The sequence below is a fragment of the Hevea brasiliensis genome, chromosome 9 (assembly GCF_030052815.1).
Source record: "Hevea brasiliensis isolate MT/VB/25A 57/8 chromosome 9, ASM3005281v1, whole genome shotgun sequence".
Taxonomy (NCBI): domain Eukaryota; kingdom Viridiplantae; phylum Streptophyta; class Magnoliopsida; order Malpighiales; family Euphorbiaceae; genus Hevea; species Hevea brasiliensis.
The window spans coordinates 5,865,759-5,886,221 of NC_079501.1; the positions used below are offsets into that span (position 1 = coordinate 5,865,759).

At 32.9% G+C, this 20,463-nt stretch overlaps 3 protein-coding genes and 1 pseudogene across 3 annotated transcripts; 1 reads left to right on the plus strand and 3 right to left on the minus strand.

Moving 5' to 3' along the window:
* The first annotated feature begins 1,233 nt into the window (after positions 1 to 1,233).
* On the plus strand, positions 1,234 to 3,247 carry LOC110634997 (long chain acyl-CoA synthetase 1-like; annotated as a pseudogene).
* A 301-nt stretch (positions 3,248 to 3,548) lies between these two features.
* Positions 3,549 to 4,485, minus strand: LOC110632689 (uncharacterized). The gene is made up of 2 exons (XM_058154136.1): positions 4,325 to 4,485; positions 3,549 to 4,242 (listed from the first exon to the last, which is right to left on the minus strand). Exons 1-2 carry the CDS (start codon positions 4,477 to 4,479, stop codon positions 3,924 to 3,926), a joined length of 474 nt encoding a protein of 157 aa, XP_058010119.1. The 5' UTR covers positions 4,480 to 4,485; the 3' UTR covers positions 3,549 to 3,923.
* A 102-nt stretch (positions 4,486 to 4,587) lies between these two features.
* LOC131183465 (uncharacterized) lies at positions 4,588 to 7,103 on the minus strand. The gene is made up of 3 exons (XM_058154230.1): positions 6,986 to 7,103; positions 6,674 to 6,733; positions 4,588 to 5,513 (listed from the first exon to the last, which is right to left on the minus strand). The coding sequence occupies exons 1-3, from the start codon at positions 7,101 to 7,103 to the stop codon at positions 4,588 to 4,590; spliced, it is 1,104 nt and encodes a 367-aa protein (XP_058010213.1).
* An 847-nt stretch (positions 7,104 to 7,950) lies between these two features.
* On the minus strand, positions 7,951 to 20,065 carry LOC131183349 (probable pre-mRNA-splicing factor ATP-dependent RNA helicase DEAH3). Its single transcript, XM_058154137.1, has 5 exons — positions 19,848 to 20,065; positions 19,535 to 19,722; positions 8,917 to 8,967; positions 8,554 to 8,668; positions 7,951 to 8,375 (listed from the first exon to the last, which is right to left on the minus strand). The coding sequence occupies exons 1-5, from the start codon at positions 20,008 to 20,010 to the stop codon at positions 8,248 to 8,250; spliced, it is 645 nt and encodes a 214-aa protein (XP_058010120.1). The 5' UTR covers positions 20,011 to 20,065; the 3' UTR covers positions 7,951 to 8,247.
* Between the last annotated feature and the right edge of the window lie 398 nt (positions 20,066 to 20,463).

Sequence of the window (20,463 nt, forward strand, 5' to 3'; positions counted from 1 at the left end):
GCAACCAAAATCTTGACTGTATTGGACCCAAGGATGAGGACTCCTGTGTTTCTTATGGTTGTTGAAGCTATTATTTATAAAAATATTTTTAAAAAAATATTAATTAGAAAATAATAAAAATAATTTAAAATTAAATTTTAATAATAAAAATAATTTTTTTCAAAATAAATTTAAAAAAAATAATTTTGGTCATTCAATTTCAATTTTAAATAGATATAAAAAATGTTTGACTTTCCCTTAAGGTGAGTGTGGAGCCGAAATTGATGGCAAATTATAAGGTGCTCATTCTTAATTTGAAAAAATGAACTTTATGTGTGCAATGTATAGGGTACATCTAATGATTTGTATAAAAGCTCCGAAAGGAAAAATTTTAAAAATAAATTTTTTTTATAATTTTTATTACTTAAAAATAAAATTTTTTGAAAATCTTCAGAAATTTAAAGATAATTTTTTTTAATAATCTATGATAATTTTTTTTAATAATCTATTTAATGAGTAAAAAAAATTATTTTAAAAATTATAATTTTTAAAATATAAATTAATGATTTAAAAATCTTATTAAATTCTCATTAATTATTTTATAAAATCTCTTCATATGAAATCTCTAGAGTGTAATTATTGCACTTATTTCTTCTCTTGTATACTTTATGGGGACAGAAATTAATCAGATTTGATTAGAAGTGCAGCAGTTGACACAGGAAAAGCCAAACATTAAAATGAAAATACATTTTGATGTATAAAAATTTGGGTTAATTAAATTAATGCGAGTGCCCTACCTCCCTTTTTTTCTAATTAAGTTATATTTAGACTTTGGAGAGTGTGTCTCTCATCAAATCTTATCACAATCAAATCATTTCGAAAAATTTTTAATTTGATTTTATATCTTTTCTGTGCTTAAACTTGTTCACAGCTGTATCTATTTAAGTCTATGAAATGAATTAATTACAATATAAGTTTAAAATAAATAAATAAATATATATATATATATATATAGTTCAATTAAGATATTTTAGTTGGTAGTTTATAATTAATTATTTTATGTTCACAAATATAAATTAATTTATATTCAATAAATCACTAAAAAAATAGAGTATTTTGTTTGCTCTTTCACAGTATGTCACTGACGAGGATGCATCTGCAATTTTGCATATGTTTTTGCTCTTAATTTGAATTTGTAATTTATAATTCTTACTTTACGCTCATGTATAGAAATCTTACAATTGCTTCAATGATATGGGGTATCAACCCCAGCATTATTGCCTTGCCTTGGTACTTGCTTTCTGATTTCTTTCAACATTGATTTCTAATTTTACATTTTTTTTTTAAATCTTTTTATTAGGTCAAAGCTATGTTAGGTGGTCGTCTTCGATTAATTGTATCTGGAGGTGCACCCTTAGGCGCTGAAGTGGGAGAAGTCTTACTACTTCAAGGCTATGGTAAAGAGCTTCACTCCCAGTAGCATGAGTAAACATGTGCAGACAATGTTGCTTATGTTAGAAATGAGAAGAAATTATGCTCTTAGCTAGTTTAATTTTTCATGAAAACAGAAGACTAGCGTATTCCACTATTGTTGTTTGAAACTTGTGGGCACTTTTAAGAATATTCTCATGCAGCATTTATATTTTTCTGAGTCATAGACACCGTTATACATTCAGGGTTGATAGAGACCTATGGACCAATCACCATTAGCTTTCCAGATGAAATGTGCATGATGGGTGCTGTTGGGCCCATCGGTGTATACAATGAGTTGCGCCTGGAGGAGGCTCTAGAAATGGGCTACAATCCACTTGGGAACCCATCATGTGGAGAGATATGTGTGACAGAAAAGACTGTTTGCTGGGCACTACAAGAATCCTGAACTAACAAGAGAATCCATAAAAAATGGGTGGTTTCATACAGGTTTAGTACCCTTTCTCTCAAACAGATTAAATTTATTGATTTCTTGTCTAATTCGCTTTTTTGCATCTTCAAGGGACATAGGGAAGATTCTTCCAAATGGAGTTCTAAAAATTATAAATAGGAGGAAAAATCTTATAAAACTTGTAATTTAATAATTAGAATCTAGTACATGAATTTAAATACCAATCCACATATTTATAATCGAGAATAATTTGTGTACCTAATTTCTGATTTATTGTAGAGTTAGCGATTTGACTCATTGTATTTCCGTAGATACAATCCCTTTCAATAATAAGTTAGATGAAATTAAATCTTCCTCTCATTTATCTTTTTACGTTGGTGGCTTTTCAATGAGATTAGCTAAGCAATTTTTTTTTTTTAAGGATGGAGAGGAGAATCCTATAAACCTTCTCATCACAAATTTTTATAGGATTAGACCTACTCTTTTAACTACCTTACCATACTGGCCCAATAGAAGTGTTCAAGCTCATTATACAAGTGATTACAAAAAACACAAATTGGACTACATACACATATTCTTAAACTATATGTATTCAGTCCATTTTCACAAACCAAAATAACACACACCCACAATTAATAGTAGCTTATATAATAAATTCTTACAAAACTTTCCCAATGAGAATATATTGCAATTGAGTGATTGGAAAATGTTTATGGGATCACTCAAATTGTTGAAGATGTAAACACCTTACCAGTTTCCACTTCTTAGTGATTGCAAGCATAGATGTTTTATCAAGAATTTTGTATGATCCTGTTACTGAAGTTTTGTTGATCTTTGGGTGCCTCAGATATGGGCCTACGGAGACAGCTTCAAGTCGATGCTAATCGCAGTAGTAGTACCCCATGAAGAAAACAATAAACAGTGGGCATATTTAAATGGTCACGCGGGTTCATTCCCTTAACTTTATTCTCTTGACCAGCTACATCAATATGTCCTTGCCCAACTAAAATCTACAGCTGAGAGGAACAAGGTACTCGTTTCAGAATATTCAACTGGCATTAACGCATATAGTTTCTAAATGCTAACCCGGTAAGCATTTTTCTTCTAATCCTGCTTGTGAAAACCAGTTGAGAGGTTTTGAATATATCAATGGGGTGATTTTGGATTCTTGCCCCTTCGACATGGAAAGAGATTTTGTGACTGCAACATTGAAGAACAAAAGAAATAAATTGCTCAACTATTATCAGGTAAAAGGAACCCCTGGCAGATGTCATCTTGCTTCATTTTCTGCTTAGTAATTGTTGGCAAAGAGCTCATAAGAAATGTGGTAATTTGCAGGCGAAAATCGATGAACTTTACAGAAAATTGGCTGCAAGACGAGCATAATCATTAATCAGTCATCTGCAATATTCATTGTTTAGTCTTGTTACTATCCTTGATTGATGAGTGAGCACTATGTAGCACGGAAACGGAAACGCGGACACGGAAAAATGCGGAAATGGACAGGGGGAAACAGCATTTTAAAAAACATAGGAAACGGAAACGTGGGGGAAACATGTAAATATAAAAATATAAGGGTATATTTATAAATAAATATATATATATATATCAGGAAGGATGTTTAATAATAAATAAAGTTCAAATCAACATTTAAATTCAACTATAAAAATACATATTTAAAAGTTTCATACTTATAAGAAATAAATATTAACTACAACACATTCAAATGTTAAAAAAGAAAAGATAATGAAATTTATGACATTTCCTCAACTTCACTGTCTTTCTCATTCTCCTTCTCCATGCTTGTAGTTACATTTTCATCAAACAAAACTGACTCTAACTCTGGTTCATCCAATGAAAGGTTGGCAAATTCAAGAACTCCCACATCTTCCATACTCCCAAATTGATCACCACCAACATCCCACAATTTTGTCTTCTCATCATAATATTGGGAAGAGTTTCTCGACAAAAGACGAAGATTATTATGGATAAGAACCAAGTCCTCTGCACGTTTTGGAGTTAATTTATTCCTTCTGCATGAATGAATGAAGGAATAAATACTTCAATTTCTTTCACAACAAGAGGAGGAAGTAGGTTGTCTAAGCACTTTAAAAGCCAACCTTTGAAGTAAAGGTGCATTAGAACCAAAACATGCCCACCATTTCCTAGGATCTGTAACATACATACTTCCAATAGAATCAGGATCAGCAAAAGGTCCACTTTTTAAAGAAAAATTTGCAAATTCATCATTTGCTTTAATTCGCTCATCTTGATTAGAAAAAATCCTCCTAAAGCATTTAATTCTCTCAGTTGATACTTCTTCATCCATATGAGGAGGCACTCTACCTTCTCCCTCTTGAAGCCATTTTTCACTATAAAATCTTCAAAAATAAGAAAATAAATTCATAAAATAATTAAAAAAAAATTAGAACAAGAAGATGAGTATGTAAGTTAGAAATTTACCTTGGATTTAATGAATGGGCTAAACAATGAAGGGGAGTGTTGCTCTTTGCCCAACGATCAACAAGAATTCGATGAACCACATAATAAAAAGGAGAAAACCCATCTGCTTGCTTTCCTTCATGATCAAAAATAACTTGCTTCACCTTTTCAATCATAAAATCCCACAACTCATAAACCAAATGAAGGCATGATTTTTCTGTGTCACAAACTCTGATCATGTCATAAATGGGCCCAGTAAAAGCAATGATGTAATCAACCTTTTCTCACCAATCCTCATCTACCACTTTATCACAAAAAAATCTAGCTTTGCCTTGGTCATCTTCTCGGTATTGTGCCAATTGATCACTCATAACCATTGCTTCTAAAGCACGCCTAATAAGTTTAAATCTTTTAAGCATCATAATAATAGAAGTAAAACGAGTGTTAGCAACTGAAAGCAACTTCAAAGGGCTAAACCGATTATAAATTGCAAGCCTCATGAAATGATTCATTATAAAATTCTTGATTTGCAAAGCATCCCCATAGATTTCAGTGATCCAGTGACACACATCATAAGTTTCTTGATTAGTTTCCAAATTTTTTGCTGCACATATATTCTTCAAAGCAAGATTAAGAGTGTGCACAACACAATGAGTCCAATAAATATGTGGAAACATTTCCTCAATGATTTCTCCAGCACCTTTACAATTTGAAACATTATCAGTAATGACTTGTACCACTTTTTGATGACCCACCTCATCAATTACTTCTTTTAGCAAATTAGCAATAAATTGCTTATCTTTCACTTTACCAGAACAATCTACAAATTTGATAAACATGGGGCCAGACTCAGAAACAACCATAAAATTAATCAAAGGCCTCCTCTGGGGATCACTCCATCCATCACTCACAATACTAACACCATTTTCTAACCAAGTGCTTTTAATTGGTTCAAGCAACCTCTCTACATTTGCTTTTTCTTGCTGAAGTAATGTGGTTCTCAATTTGTTATAACCAGGCGGCACATAACTACCCAAAACATGATTAGCAGCAAAAGAATAAGAACTCACATAATAAGGATTTCTAGCAAAATTAAAAGGTAGACCCCCAGTGTAGAACATTCTAGCAATCTCTGCGTCTAATTGAGCTCTAGTTTTCAAGTTAAAAGCTCTACCAAGAGGAGAATCATTAACTATTCTTTTATTCAAAGCTGATGAAATACTTGATTCAGTTATATTCAATGAAGGAACAGAAGTTATACTAATAGGCAAAGAAACTCGCCTAGATTGTAAATTAGTAATTTTGTTTATTGCCTCATCCTCCTATTTCCTCATTTCAGAAATACTATCATTCATCACTTTTTTACACACACCAATCCCTTTTCCAGTGATTTTCAATAAATGAGCCCTCACTCTAGTATAAGTCCCTTGCTTTTCTTGTCCACAAAAATTGCATATCCATTTACAATTACCCCCTCCTTCTCCAGTTTTCTCTAGTTTAATTACATATCTCTACAGAGGAATAAATTCTTCCTCCCTAGTTTTTGAAGAAGTGGCACTAGTGTTATTTGCTTTGGTAGAATTTGAGTTCGAAGAATCCATTCAAATATTGTCCTCTCAAAATGACAAAAAGAAAATGCAATTTTATACAATTTACAAATTATTTAAACAAATTATATACTAAGGATTAAAGCAAAATGTAAATTATATATTAAATGATTAAAGAATTAAATAATAGAATTGAATAAATCGACTATATTATGAAAAATTTTAATATATAATATAACGATACATTAAAACAAATTATATTAAACACATTATATATAAACTATTACAAAAATATAAAATATATTAATATAAAATACAAATTTTGAATGTTGGAATTTTTTTTATTTATCATTAATTAGAATTTAACCTTGAAATTTTATAATTTTAAAGATAACTTTAAAAATATATTTACATTTGTCCTTAATTTCCTTCAAAATGTTAATTGTAAAAATATGGCAAATCTTGAAAATTTTTAGTGAATTTGGGAAAAAAATTTTTATCTTTTTTTTTATAAAAAAAATATTTATGATAACTCCTCAAATTTAGTTTGAGAAAAATCTAATTATGGAATATACATTTAGAGAAAAAAAATTAATATTAAATATGATAAATTTATGATTAATTAATAGAATAAAATTGTAATTAATTAATAAAAATTGCTTGATAAAATTATTTCACAAAAAAATTAGAAAAGGAAAATAATAAATTAATAATAAATAAAATAATAAATTAAATAATAATAAATTAATAAAACCACCCCAATATAAACCTAATTACCCTCATTCACAATCGGGAAGAAAAAAAAAAGGGAAACGCCACTTACCTTTCGACGTTCTCCCTTCGACTGCTACTGCTTCTTCTTCTTCTTCTTCTTCTTCTTCTTCTGTTGATAAGAGAGAAAATAGTTAATATGGCAGATCAAAGAGAAAAGAAGAGAAAGATGGTGTTGCGATTCTTACCCGCGTTACGAACTGGACGCTGCCGACTGCCGTTGAAGGTACTCCTTTTCTTTTTTTTTTTCTTCTTCTTCCTTTTCTGTTGGTGAATGTTGTGAACTGTGAAGTAATCAATTTTAACCTACCCATTTTTCTTTTTTTTTTTAATTTTCTTTAAAGAAACGCTGCCGCAACTAAACGCTGCCGATTTCCAATATTTTGAAACGCCGGAAACGCTTTCCTACCGTAAGTTCGTTTCTTCATCGGAAACGTTTTCGACACTGGGAAATATGACTCAGTGCCATTTCCGTGCTTCATGGTTAAGTTTTTCTGTAGCTGTCGGCAGCAGAAAAGAAAAAATGTACACCGCCAAATAAGGTTTACAATTTATAAGCATATATGATCTTGATGGTTTCAAATTTCAATATATTTAATAAGAAACAGCAAGATCCTTGCAGCTCTCTTATTTGCTGCAATCTTTATTCTTTAGGTTGGGGGTCAATTTTGTATTTATGGTGTGCCCCTTAAGTTTGAACCAAAAGTCAATGTTGCCATTAAATTTTTTTTTTTAAGTCAATTAAACCCTTGAACTACCCAATTTCAGCAATTAAATCAAATTTTAAGAGTGTTACATAACAGTGAATAAAAATGGGTAAATTAGATCTTAAGGTAATAAAATACATTATTAATAAAAAAATTGCTTTATATTTTAAATAATTGAAAAAATAGAGAGAAATTTATTTATTAATTAAATTAATACTCGATTTCTTACATTAATTATAATTAATATGACCTTATTTTTTTAAGACAGATAAAAGAAAAAATAAATCCTTTACTTACTAACAGTTGTACGAATTACATCATCGGTAACATCTTGACAAAATGGTTTGCTCATGAGTGTAATAGCTGTACGTTGACCACATTACCACGCATACTTCGTAGGGACAGCAAGACGACGCAATCGTATTATGCTGAGGAGCTCAACATGGGAACGTTGGAGAAAGCCGTTCCTCTAAAATATTCCCTCCATATCTGCACCCTCTCAACGGCCAATCTCAAAAACCTCACCGGCGTTCAAAGGATATAATTGTACAAGCTCTGCATTATCTTCTCCTCCAATTTCTCTCTCATTTGAGTCATTTCTTATATTTTCCATTGTGCCGTTAGCGCCTAAAACAATAGAGTTTTTAAAGGAAGACCCTACTTAGTTAAGAATTCAATTTCCAAGACAGTGGTTAATACTTAATATGCCATTTAGTTCATAACACTGAATCTCATATCTGACAGTGTAACAACAATCCGCACACCTAAACCTACTATTCCAACAAGTACAGGGAGCTTGGCCAGCTGAATGGAAACCACTGAGCGGACCCTTTCTCATATGAGTTTTCACAAGCACCTTCTCACTTCGTCCCTGAGAAAGAAATATTGGATAAGTTGAAAGATTCAGATAGTGCATATCTCACTTCCTGTTCTTGCTCTTTTCCTTCTCTCTCTCCCGCTTTCTATAAAGCTTCTCCAGAACTCGCTTGGCCTCACAATTTGGAAAGTTGTCTAGATCATAGTAGTGTGGTGCTATGTCTACTAGCCTGCACACGAAAGACATATTTAATTACAAAGCCTACCCAGCAATCTGAGTGCAAATGCAAAAAAATTCAAAGAGCATTAACACATCCTTCCAAACCACCCACAACCCCCGGCCCCCGGGCCCGCCCCACCAAAAAAAAAAAAAAAAAAAAGAGCGACCCACGGGAAACAGAGACTAATCATTCACCACGAATATCTGTCACCATACTAATAAAATTCCGGCTTAGGACATACTCATCATAAATAACCCACTTTGGCTTGTGGTCCAGACTATTTGAAGGATGCAAATGCACCACCTGCAGAATAAATTAACAAGAGATGATGTCACTTTATGTTCCTCCCTCATATAACCAAACTATTACAGAGCATCGCTGGAAAAAATGTAATAACAAAGAGTGAATAAAATTCATTCTTCTCCCAAATCCTTTATGAAAATTATAGAAAGTAACAAAAAGGATTAACTCTAAACAATTAAACCTTCAGGCTCCATCCCAGTCTAGTTTGTTAGTAACAAAAAAGGATGAATTGAAACAAATTAACATACATGATTGTCTTTCACTGTAAGGCAGTGCCCAGTGCGTTCCAGGTGAGCAACCTGCAGGGGAAATTACCCAGATGGTGTAATCAGAAAAAAAAAATTACCAAATGGGACCTTAGATTTATTTACCAAAAGGAGTAGAAAGTGCTGAGTTGGCCAAGATAGAAAGGCAGACTCTAATATAAATAGTGACTTGAGGGAAAAAAAAAATTTTATGAGGACTGAAATAAAAAAAATAATAAAATGGAAGTTGTCAACTAGTCTCTGCTTATAGCAGCGACTGGGTGCTAGCACCCATCTCATTAGCTGGTTGCCCTTGTCTTCCGGTTCTAGCTCCCTATAAATATGTTATCTCCCTTTCTCTTTCAGTATTCTCTCATTCTTTCTTAAAAAACATGTAATATATTATCCATAAATTTACAAATTACTTTTATCAAAGAATATGTTACACAATAAAAATAAAATTATCTCTATATTTTTTTCCACTTATTATAGTTTTTATTTCCTTCTTTATACATAATATCATATTTTATAGCTAATAATTTTTTTTAATTTAAATTTTACAACAAAATATTTAATTCTTACTAATAGTATTTTTTTCATTTTTATTGATTCAAATTCTTAACCACACTATTTCAACTATAATATAATTGTAACAACACAAAATTTTAAATTATAAATAAAATAAAAAGAAAATATTATGTTATTAATATTATAGGATTTATTTGAATTGATTTTAAAATAAAGGAAGATAGTTAGAATAAATAAATAAAAAATAAAAATGAAAATATAAATTTATATAGATAGATAGTTAGATTATAATATATTGTGGGTTATAGTATTTTAATGTTAAATATTTTGAAAGTTTAATTTAATAATAATAATATTAATAATAATAAAAAAAGAGAATTGGGGGGTGACAGTGGCGTGTAGCAATGGGCTACACCCACCGTCAACTGCTGCAGCAGCAGCAATTTTAAAAAAATATATATATATTTGATTTTTTCTCTCTCTCTCTCTCTCTCTCTCTCCCACACTACCACCACTCTCCCTCTCTCCATTTTCTTGCTCCATTGACCCCCCCCCCCCCGGTTGGCGACACCCTAGGTGGCACCAGCAACCACCGACGGTCGGTCACCGTGCATGGTGGTTCCGGCGAGTTTTGGGGATTATTCAACTTCTAGAGGTTTTCACATAAATTTTTGAAAATTTTGAGACACATATAAGCTTTGGGTAAAATTATTTATATTATTTCTCAGTTTGTGGTACTTAAATGTAGTGTTTCTTAAATAGAAAAAAATTAGAGAAAATTTCTAAGAAAAATATATGATGAAAGTAAAATTATTTGGAGATGTTTTATGGTGTTTGTTGAATTTTTAAATGATTGTGGAATATTTTTGAAAAAAAATATATATGGATTTTAATTAGATTTTTAGCATCTGAGCATATAAGATCATCTAAATTTATGGTATTTAAATTTTATAGGATATGTTGCAACTTGAAGATAGAGAGTTAAATTTGTGAATGTTGATTTGGGTTGAATTAGGAACATATTAGCTATTGGAAACTTATGGAATTGAGTAATATTATTGAATAAAAATTTATAAAATATTAATGGGTGATTAGAAAATTACAATTTCTTTTGCGATAACTTTATAACCTTATTAAGGACCGCAGGACAAAATTTTAGAATTTTTAGAGCTTATTTGAGTAGATTTTTTTTTTTACAAAATATCAATTATAGGGACTAAAACATAATTTTCAAGTTTATGACTATTGTCTATGTCTAATTTAGAGGGCCTAGGAGGGGCCATATAATATTGATGAGATGTAATTGTAGAAATTGAGATTTAGAAGTGTTATATTGGGTAGGTCTTAGGTATAGGGGAGACTCTGCCGGATTTTAAGCAAGAGTTAGAGTGTCTTTGGTCCTTTTTAAACATGTATTTAGTCAAATATATTAAATAATTTCAATAAAATTGTCAGGTGAGCCGGGACAACCTTCCTCCTCAACCCAGCCACCACAGTGACCTCGGTTCAAGTCTGTGAGTAAAACATTAATTTTAATTATAATTTCAATATTATTATATGTTCATGCATGTCCATGCATCACTTATAAATATATATCTATGTAGTTAAATATTAGGCACATTTTTTATTGTATTCTTAATTGATAATATGCTATGGATGTTGTTTTATGGTAATTTGGAGCAGTGTGCGTGTGTTGGCATGCGTGTGGTGTGTGGTATTGGTTATGGACAGGACGGGTAGACACAGCTGAAGCTTGACTCGTTGGGACTCAATCCTTTTTGGGGTGGGCACAGCTCGAGATGATCTCGCTAGCCCCCGCATTTAGTTTATCAAGCGAAAGTCCAGCTTGAGAGATACTCGCTGGCAGAGGTTGGATTAAGAGAGCTGTATAGGAAATCAACTCTCATATATGTATTGTTTGAATATTATTGGGTGTGTGAGTGCTCCAAATTGCCTTTTTGCTGTTATGATGTGAATTATATGAAAATTTTAATGGTGTTGCATTCCACTCTTCAGGATGCATTAGCTTTAGATAACTATAGAAATTATGGTTAAAATTGGTATTTTACTCTCTGAGTCGAATGCTCACTCCTATTCACCTTATTTTTTCAGGATACAGGAGATTTCTTATTGAGTTTTAACCTGTCTCTCTCCTTCGCAGGTAATCTATTAATATCTGTTATGCTTATATAATTTTACTAAATTGTAGACTCAGCATATGTTAGAAGTATTTTAATTAATTTGGGACTGTAATATAATATTATGTTGAATTTGTAAGAACATTAAATGTATGTATGTGTGCGTGTGATTTGATTGGATAAGGGAGCTGAGCTCCTATTTGATTTTATGACATGATGAATATGTGGAGGGTGAGCTGAGCTCCCCAATTTGTTATATATATTGTGCTTACAGATTGGGTGAGTAAAAAACTTCCTATTATATGGTCCATATTATGACCGGACTCTGTCCGGTTGAATTCTTGAAATTGGGCTTCAAATTGGCCTTAGGATTAGGTTAAGGAATAGTTAGGTTTACTACGGACCTCGGGGGCTTTAGGTTGGCCCAGGTCCTAATGCCGATCCAGCCCATAGGTTGGGTTGTGACAAATGTGGTATCAGAGCTTAGGCTTTAGATTCATGGGAAATAATGTAATTGGGAGTGTAAAAAAGAGTCTTGTTAGGAGGTCACATGCAGAGCATAGGATCCTATTTCGTCTTCTTTTGTAAATCCTTGTTTCTAGATTCTACGTTATACCTCGGGTAATATAAGAGTGCCACAGTTAGTGTCTTGATTTTCATGGAGTATATAGAAATGTGAAATAGAGTTAGCAGACATGTTGAGGTCTACCATGAGGATATGTACTCTAAGAAATGGTATGTTTCTATCAGTATGGGTTTAAGTATCGTGCCTACATGGTGCAAGGCACGAGGGCACCACTTCTAGTAGTTATCAGTGGATACCCCATCAAAGTAAATGTATAGTATTAGTGTATTCAAGAGAGATAAAAGATTCGAGAAATCAAGTATGTGGGATGTACCGTAGCAACAATACAATATTCTCGATATTTATGCTTTAAGGTACAGATTATAGTACTAATATGGGATTATTGTGTAGAGCTGCGTGCTTCCCCGTAGTGCTCATGATGAGGATGTTTGCAGACAGTCTCGATTTTGGTACAGTTGTGCCAGAACAAAGTTTTATTATTGTAAAAGAGTTTGGAAATCCTAGGTAGAGATTTAAAACCGTAGAGCTAGAATATCAAAGGGTCACAGTTGTAAGGTAGCTAGAGTCAGTGACTCAGTTACCCTAACATGAGCTACAGTTACATTAGGAATTGCTGAAAGACTAGAGGTTTCAGTATAGTCATAAATTAAAGGTAACACCTATAGGGTGAGGCCATTTGGTCTTTGATATGGGGTCTTAGATGGCTTTGGCATTGCAATGGGCCTTTTACCTAAAGTTTAGTGAAAAACAGTATCTTCTTTGCGTAGCGGTAGGGCATAGGGTACAATTTTTCTCCCCTAAAGGAGACAGGATGCTATGGATGATGTTCATAGCCGGTGAAATGATGCTTTAAGGGGTTTGCAGTATGATAAGAGTGCAGATAGCCTGACATGGTTGTGGCAAGGTGGTAGATGTAGTACCTTTTTCACAGTCAGTTATGATGTAAAGCCCTTGAATTGATTGACGGGTTTGGGTGCCCAGTATCTTAAGTTTTAGCTAATTGAGTAAACATGAAAAAAAAAAATTTGCTGCAGAATCAGTTCTTAAGGTAGTAAGGGTATTATGCAGACTAAAGGATAAGAATAGAGATCACACAAAAAATGTATGACTGCAATTTCTTGAGTTCCTTTCTAACTTCATATTGTTCAAAACAATAGTATAATCTAATTATAATAGTGTTAAGAGTAATAAATTAGCGAAGATAAATCACAGAAGGCCAGTGGATAGAGAAAGTGCACAATGAAAATTTGGACAATTGATTATAGATGCAACATAATCTAAATGTCAGTGAAAGTACTAGCTAGAGTGGTCAAAGGACCAAATATGAGTAGCACAGATGTGATAACCTGGTAGAGACTCTGAAAGATACAGTTAGCAAGTACAGTTGTCATGTTTGGAGGAAGAGTGGAACCAGAGATAGAATAGTCAAGTTCTACTTTGAGTAAGATAAAAGAAATAAATGAAAGGACAACCTGAAGGCACAGAATAAAAGGAACAAAGTTAAGATATAGGGTAGGCTAAGTGTTATTCTTGGCAAGGTGAATTACAAGGATGGAGGTATGGAATCTAGTAATGTGATACTCATAGCATGATGTAATTGAGGTAGTGCCAGGGGCTAGAATATAAACCTTAGAGTTGCATGATTGGATCATACTCTATCTATCCCCTATTCCTAAAGTGCAGTGGATAGCAATAGGCTAAGATTCCTTTAACTTGTTAACAGTATCAAGAAGATTAGGCGAGAAATACAATAAAAATGAGCAAAAGCTAGGAGGTGTGCAATGGTATAATGAACTATCTAATCAGGCAGAGAAAATAAGTTAGTAAATATTAAGTTGAATAAAAGTCAATCTAATGGATCAAATGGGTATGATGAGAGGAAAGAATGATAGATAATGACACATAGGCTTTAGGTTAGACTTTTGAGATAGTAAGAAGGTAGTTAGAGGTTCGTTATGAATGTCAAGTACACATCTTTAGTGTGATCAACAGAATCACTTTGCAGTGAAGCAATAATGACAGAACAATAATAAGGGTAGAACGAAAAGCGACTAGTATAGGTAGTTATAAATCACTAGAAAGTTCAAAGATCAAATTAATGACCATATTAAGTGCTGGAAAAATCTATTAGTGAGAGAAATCTTTCAGGATTCAACAAAAGTTAAGGGCACAATATAAATAATGATAGGTATGAATCATAGATCAAGTATAAGTAAAGTTAATAAATTATAAAATATTATGTCAGAAGGGACAATGATACGGTAAAGGGTTCATGCAGATAATACCTTATAGGTAGAGCACAATTGTGCTAGGAGATGATGAAATTGAAGAGAAATATCAAGAAACATAGGTTAAACGTTATTATATAGATAATCGGGCGTAGTTGACTGTAAGAGGATATTTTTCTTTATCTTCAAGTTTAGATCGTACTTTTAGCTATGAAAGTCTACATAAGCAAGGGAAATAGTGTTGAGATGACCTAGTATTTAAGAACCTGATAAGCACCAGTCTGCACATATTATTCTTAAAAAGAAAATGACGGTAAGTGTGTACCTAATGTTAAGTATGAAGGGACAAACTGAGTAGTAACAAGAATTAAGTTTAGTTAGTTACCAGGGCTTGCAACCTTTCTGAACTATAAGCTGAAAGAAATGCTAGTTGTAGATAAGTTTTAGCAAATGAAAGTACTGTTGATGGATAAAGTTGAGGCTGAAGTTTGGAAAGCTATGGGTAGTATATGTGATTATATTAAGGAGAATGAACACGTGAAGTATCTTGTTTGGAATTAAGGCATAGCACACATATCCCACAGCCATGCTAGTTCGGGTAGAACTTATAGTTTCTGGGGCTCCTATCCATCCAAGATGAGCAACTTTCTACTAAGGTTGGTAAGGAATGATAATTTTCTGATAGTTAAGTTGGGAAAGGGGATAAAAAAAAAATTCTATGGTTAATTACAAGTGTTACATAATGTGAAGGATGTGCTGGTAGGAGTCAATCATAAGGTTAGAATTCTCAAAGTAATAGAACTAGTAATCATAATAGGACTAATAAATAAAAAGAAAGTTAAAGTTGATGATAGGATGGACATCCTTGAAAAAAAAATAATAAATAAATAAATATATAAGAATGAGAGAGGTTAAGGTTAAATAATAAGTACAGTAGGTTGAAAGGATATCAACAATAGCAGAAACAGAAAAAGGAAATAGATAAGTTCCAAAGGACAGGAGAAGAGCTCAATAAATTTAGTTACAATTATGAGAATAAGAAGGAATAAGCCTACTAGGGGCACACCAAGGGATGTTTAAAACAAGTTATGGTGAGGTAATAGATTCAAGGAATAGTGAAACCTCAACCTAAGTGTCAATGTGTCAGGAAGTACTTCACATAATAAGAAGCTTGAGGAAGAAGTTAGGATATTCCCATTCCAGAGGAGGAGTGGGAAATGATAAAGTCACATGGACTGGGTTGTCAGGGAATATAAACACTTTTGTCATATAAGAGAAGAGACTCAATTCACTTTCTGATGTTGATAAATGGTACACTTAGCCCTTGGAGAGAACTCTACCTAACTAGTTACATAAGATGGACAGAGGTTGATCTAAGTACCTTAGTAATGACACAAATAGATTGGAAATTTGAAGTATCATGAAAATAAGAAGATGCATAGATGCTAACCGTTGAGGTCAAGGGACAAGTAAAGATTTAGAATAAGATGCCTATGATAGGTGCTATAGGAAACATCTTATAGAACATTTTAGGATAAAGAATATAAGTCATGTCCTTGGGAAGCAGAAGGTTGAGGGGTAAGCGCTAATGTTGATTAAAGTTAAGAGACATCAAGTCAAGTACAGAGAGGTATAGTGAATACTTGAGATGTCAAAAAAATGGTCAATAAATAGTTAAGAGATAAGAGAATCTCTAGTAAAAGATGATGACAATTAGGGCACTACGGTAAAAATCAGAGAGCAGAGGAATGCGATCTATACTGCACAAAGAGTTTAGAGAATAAAGCGTTTTAACCATCTTTGCTTAGCTGGAGGAGTAAATACTCGCACCTATCCCAATAGCCCTCTTTCCTTATCCCATGTTTATTTGAAAATTCGAAGAAGAATTTTTCTTAAGGAGGGAAGAATGTAATAACCCAAATTTTTAAATTATAAATAAAATAAAAAGAAAATATTATTTTATTAATATTATAGGATTTATTTGAATTGATTTTAAAATAAAGGAAGATAATTAGAATAAATAAATAATAATAAAATATATATATATATATATATATTAATATATTGTGGGTTATAGTATTTTAATCTTAAATATTTTGAAAGTTTAATTTAATAATAATAATAATAATTAAAAAAAAAAAGAGAGAATTGGAAGGTGATAGTGGCGTGTAGCAGTGGGCTACACCCATTGTCAACTGCTGCTGTAGCAGCAGCAATTTAAAAAAAAAAAATAATATATATATATATATTTTTTTTTTGATTTCTCTCTCTCTCTCTCTCTCTCTCTCCCACACCACCACCACTCTCTCTCTCATCTCTCTCCCTCTCTCCCTTTTCTTGCTCCGGTGATACTCCCCTCCCCCCCCTCGGGCGGCTGGCGGCACCAGCAATCATTGGCGGCCAGCAACCGTGCGCAGTAGTCCTGGCGGTGGCTCCTGTGAGCTTTGGGGATAATTCAATTTCTAGAGACTTCTGCATAAATTTTTGAAAATTTTGAGACACAGATAAGTTTTGGATAAGATTATTTACATTATTTCTTAGTCTATAGTGCTTAAATACAGTATTTCTTAAATAGGAAAAATTGGAGAAAAATTCTAAGAAAAATATATGATGAAAGTAAAATTATTTAGAAATATTTTATGGTATTTGTTGAATTTTTAAGTGATTGTTGAATATTTAAAATATATATATATATATATATATATATATATAAATTTTAGTTAGATGTTTAGCGTCTGAGCATATAAGATCATATGAATTTATGGTATTTAAATTTTATAGGATAGGTTGCAGCTTGAGAATGGAGAGTTAAATATGTGAATGTTGATTTTGGTTGAATTAAGAACATGTTAGCTGTTGGAAACTTATAGAATTTAATAATATTCTCGAATAAAAATTTATAAAATATTAATGGGTGATTAGAAAATTGCAATTCCTTTTGCGATAGTTTTATAACTTTATTAAGGACTGCGGGGCAAAATTTTAGAATTTTTAGAGCTTATTTGAGTAGATTTTTTTTACAAAATGTCAATTATAGGGACTAAAACGTAATTTTTAAGTTTATGACTATTGTCTAATTTAGAGGGCCCAGGAGAGGTCATATGATGTTGATGAGATGTAATTGTGAAAATTGAGATTTAGAAGTGTTATTTTGAACTCTTTTGCAGGTTGGGTAAGTCCTAAGTATATGGGAGACTCTGCTAGATTTTTGACATGACTTAGGGTATCTTTGGTTCTTTTTAAATTTGTATTGAGTCAAATATATTAAATAATTTCAATGAAATTGTCAGGTGAGTCAGGACAGCCTTTCTCCTCAGCCTAGTCACCACAGTGACCTCGATTCAAGTTTGTGAGTAAAATATTGATTTTAATTATAATTTCAATATTATTATATGTTCATGGATGCCCATGCATCGCTTATAAATATATATCTATGTAGTTAAATACTATGCACGTTTTATATTACATTTTTAATTGATGATATGCTATGGCTATTATTTTATGGTAATTTGGAGCAGTGTGCGTGTGTTGGTGTACGTGTAGTGTGTGGTATTGGTTATGGACAGGACGAGTAGACGCGGTTGGAGCTTGACTCACTGGGACCCAATCCTTTTATGGATAATTCAGGGTAGGCATGGCTCGAGATGATCTCGCTAGCCCCGCATTTGGTTTATCAAGCGAAAGTCCGGCTTGAGAGACACTCGTTGGCAGAGGTTGGATTAAGAGAGCTATATAGGAGATCAGCTCCCATATATGTACTGTTTGAATATTATTGGGTGTGTGAGTGCTTCAAATTGCCTTTTTGCTGTTATGATGTGAATTGTATGAAAATTTTGATGGTATTGCATTCCACTCTTCAGGATGCATTAACTTTAGATAGCTATAGAAATTATGGTTAAAATCAGTATTTTACTCTCTGAGTCGAATACTCACTCCTGTTCACCTTATTTTTCAGGATACAGGAGATTTCTTATTGAGTTTTAACCTATCTCTCTCCTTCGTAGGCAATCTACTAATATCTGTTATACTTGTATAATTTTACTAAATTCTAGACTCTATATGTGTTAGGAGTATTTTAATTAATTTGAGACTATAAAATAATATTATGTTGAATTTGTAAGAATATTAAATGCATGTATGTGTATGTGTGATTGGATTGGATGAGGGAGCTGAGCTCCCATTTGATTTTATGACATGATGAGTATATGGAGCGTGAGCTGAGCTTCCCAATTTATTATATATATTGTGTTTACAGGTCGAGTGAGTCAAAAACTCTCCATTATATGGCTCATGTTATGGCCAGACTCTGTCCGGTTGAATTCTTAAAATTGGGCTTAAAATGGGCCTTAGGATTGGGTTAAGGAATAGTTAGGCTTACTACGGGCCTCGGGAGCTTTAGGCTGGCCCAGGTCCTAGTGTCGGTCCGACTCATAGGTTAGGTAGTGATAATAATACTTTATTTCACTATTAAAATTTAAAAATATTTACCACTATAAATATTATTTTTTTTAACATTAAATTTATCACTAAATATAACTAAAATAAAAAAGAAGAACATACCTTCAACAACAGAGAGAGAACGTTGAGGAGAGGGAGAAAACACTGAAAGGGAAAAGTAGAGAACATTGAAAGAGAGAAGGAGAGAACATATTTATAAAGGACTAGAGGAGAAAGATAAGGGCAGCTAGCTGCTACCTAAGGTAACACCCAGCAGATGGGACCCATTAGCTTAGGTAGCACCCAGCTACCACAGTAGCAGCTCAGTGCTACCCATGGTAGCACCCAGATAATGGAGCGTGGCAGCAGGTAGCACCAAGCTACCAGCCCCGTCACTTTTTATTTTTTTTCGCATTTTACAAATAAGTCAATAATTTAATATTCTTGTGTCAGAGTGGCAGATAGTAGCTACTTTAAGTAGAAATCAGCTGACAACTTCATTTTTTATTATTTTTTTTCATTTCAGTCCTCATAAAATTTTTTTGTCTTTTTTACCCCCAAGTCGCTACTCATACTAGAGTCTTCCTGTCTCTCTCCGTCAACTCAGCACCTCCCACCCCCTTTTGGTAAATAAGTCTAAGGTATCCCCTTTTGGTTTTTTTTTTTTTTTTTCTAATTACACCCTCTGGGTAATTTCCCCCAACCTTCATATAATATCCGGCTAGCATTGCCTTTCTTATGTTGACATAGTAGTCACGGCTGTTGAAGTCGGTGCTGCATAACGTAAGGTTAAACCTCGTCATGATGCGTACAAGCTGTTGTCTCACATTATCAGCAGCCTTGAGAGGTCGATGGTTGACAAAACTTTTATAGCACAAAGATGAATCCTCATCTGCAGCCCATTTAGAAAAAATATACATACAAGAACATAAATGGCATGCAAATTGGAGAATACAGATCTAAAAAAGAGAAACAAAGTGAGAGAGAGAGAGAGGGGGGTGGTTGGGAGAAACTTACTGTTCTGCTTGTATGCATGGTACACATTCAACAGCGTCAAGTGATCCCCATCTATGTGACCAAACCTAGCTTTTGCTTCATCGACAGCCTTTTGAGCCTCCCTAGGTCGGACAAAGCAATTGGATACTAAAGAAAGAATTTGGTTATCACAGAAGAGGCCCATTGTAGGTTAGCAGATGCATACAGGCAAGACGACACCATTTTCTTCATGAGGTAATACTGAGAAACTGCAACTATCTGCATCAGCACTTACTTAGAATCTGATGGTGCATGCCAACCGGGGGCATGGAACCTGTTAGAAGAAAGAATACAAGTAATAAAGGAAAGGATTGTGTATTTGTCTGTGTCTTCTTTTACAGAGATATTACATCTATTTATACATAAGAATATAAGCTAATTTAGACAAGAATAATAATTGCTGTAATTATGCTACATAAATCTCCTATAATCATGCTAATTGCTATAATTATGCTACACAAATCTCCTATAATCATTCTAATTACTGTAATTATGCTAACACCCCCCCCCCTCAAACTCAAGGTGGTAGCATAGGTGCCAACTTGAGTTTGCTTAAAAGATCTTGAAAGTGAGCGGGAGGATGTGTTTTGGTGAATAT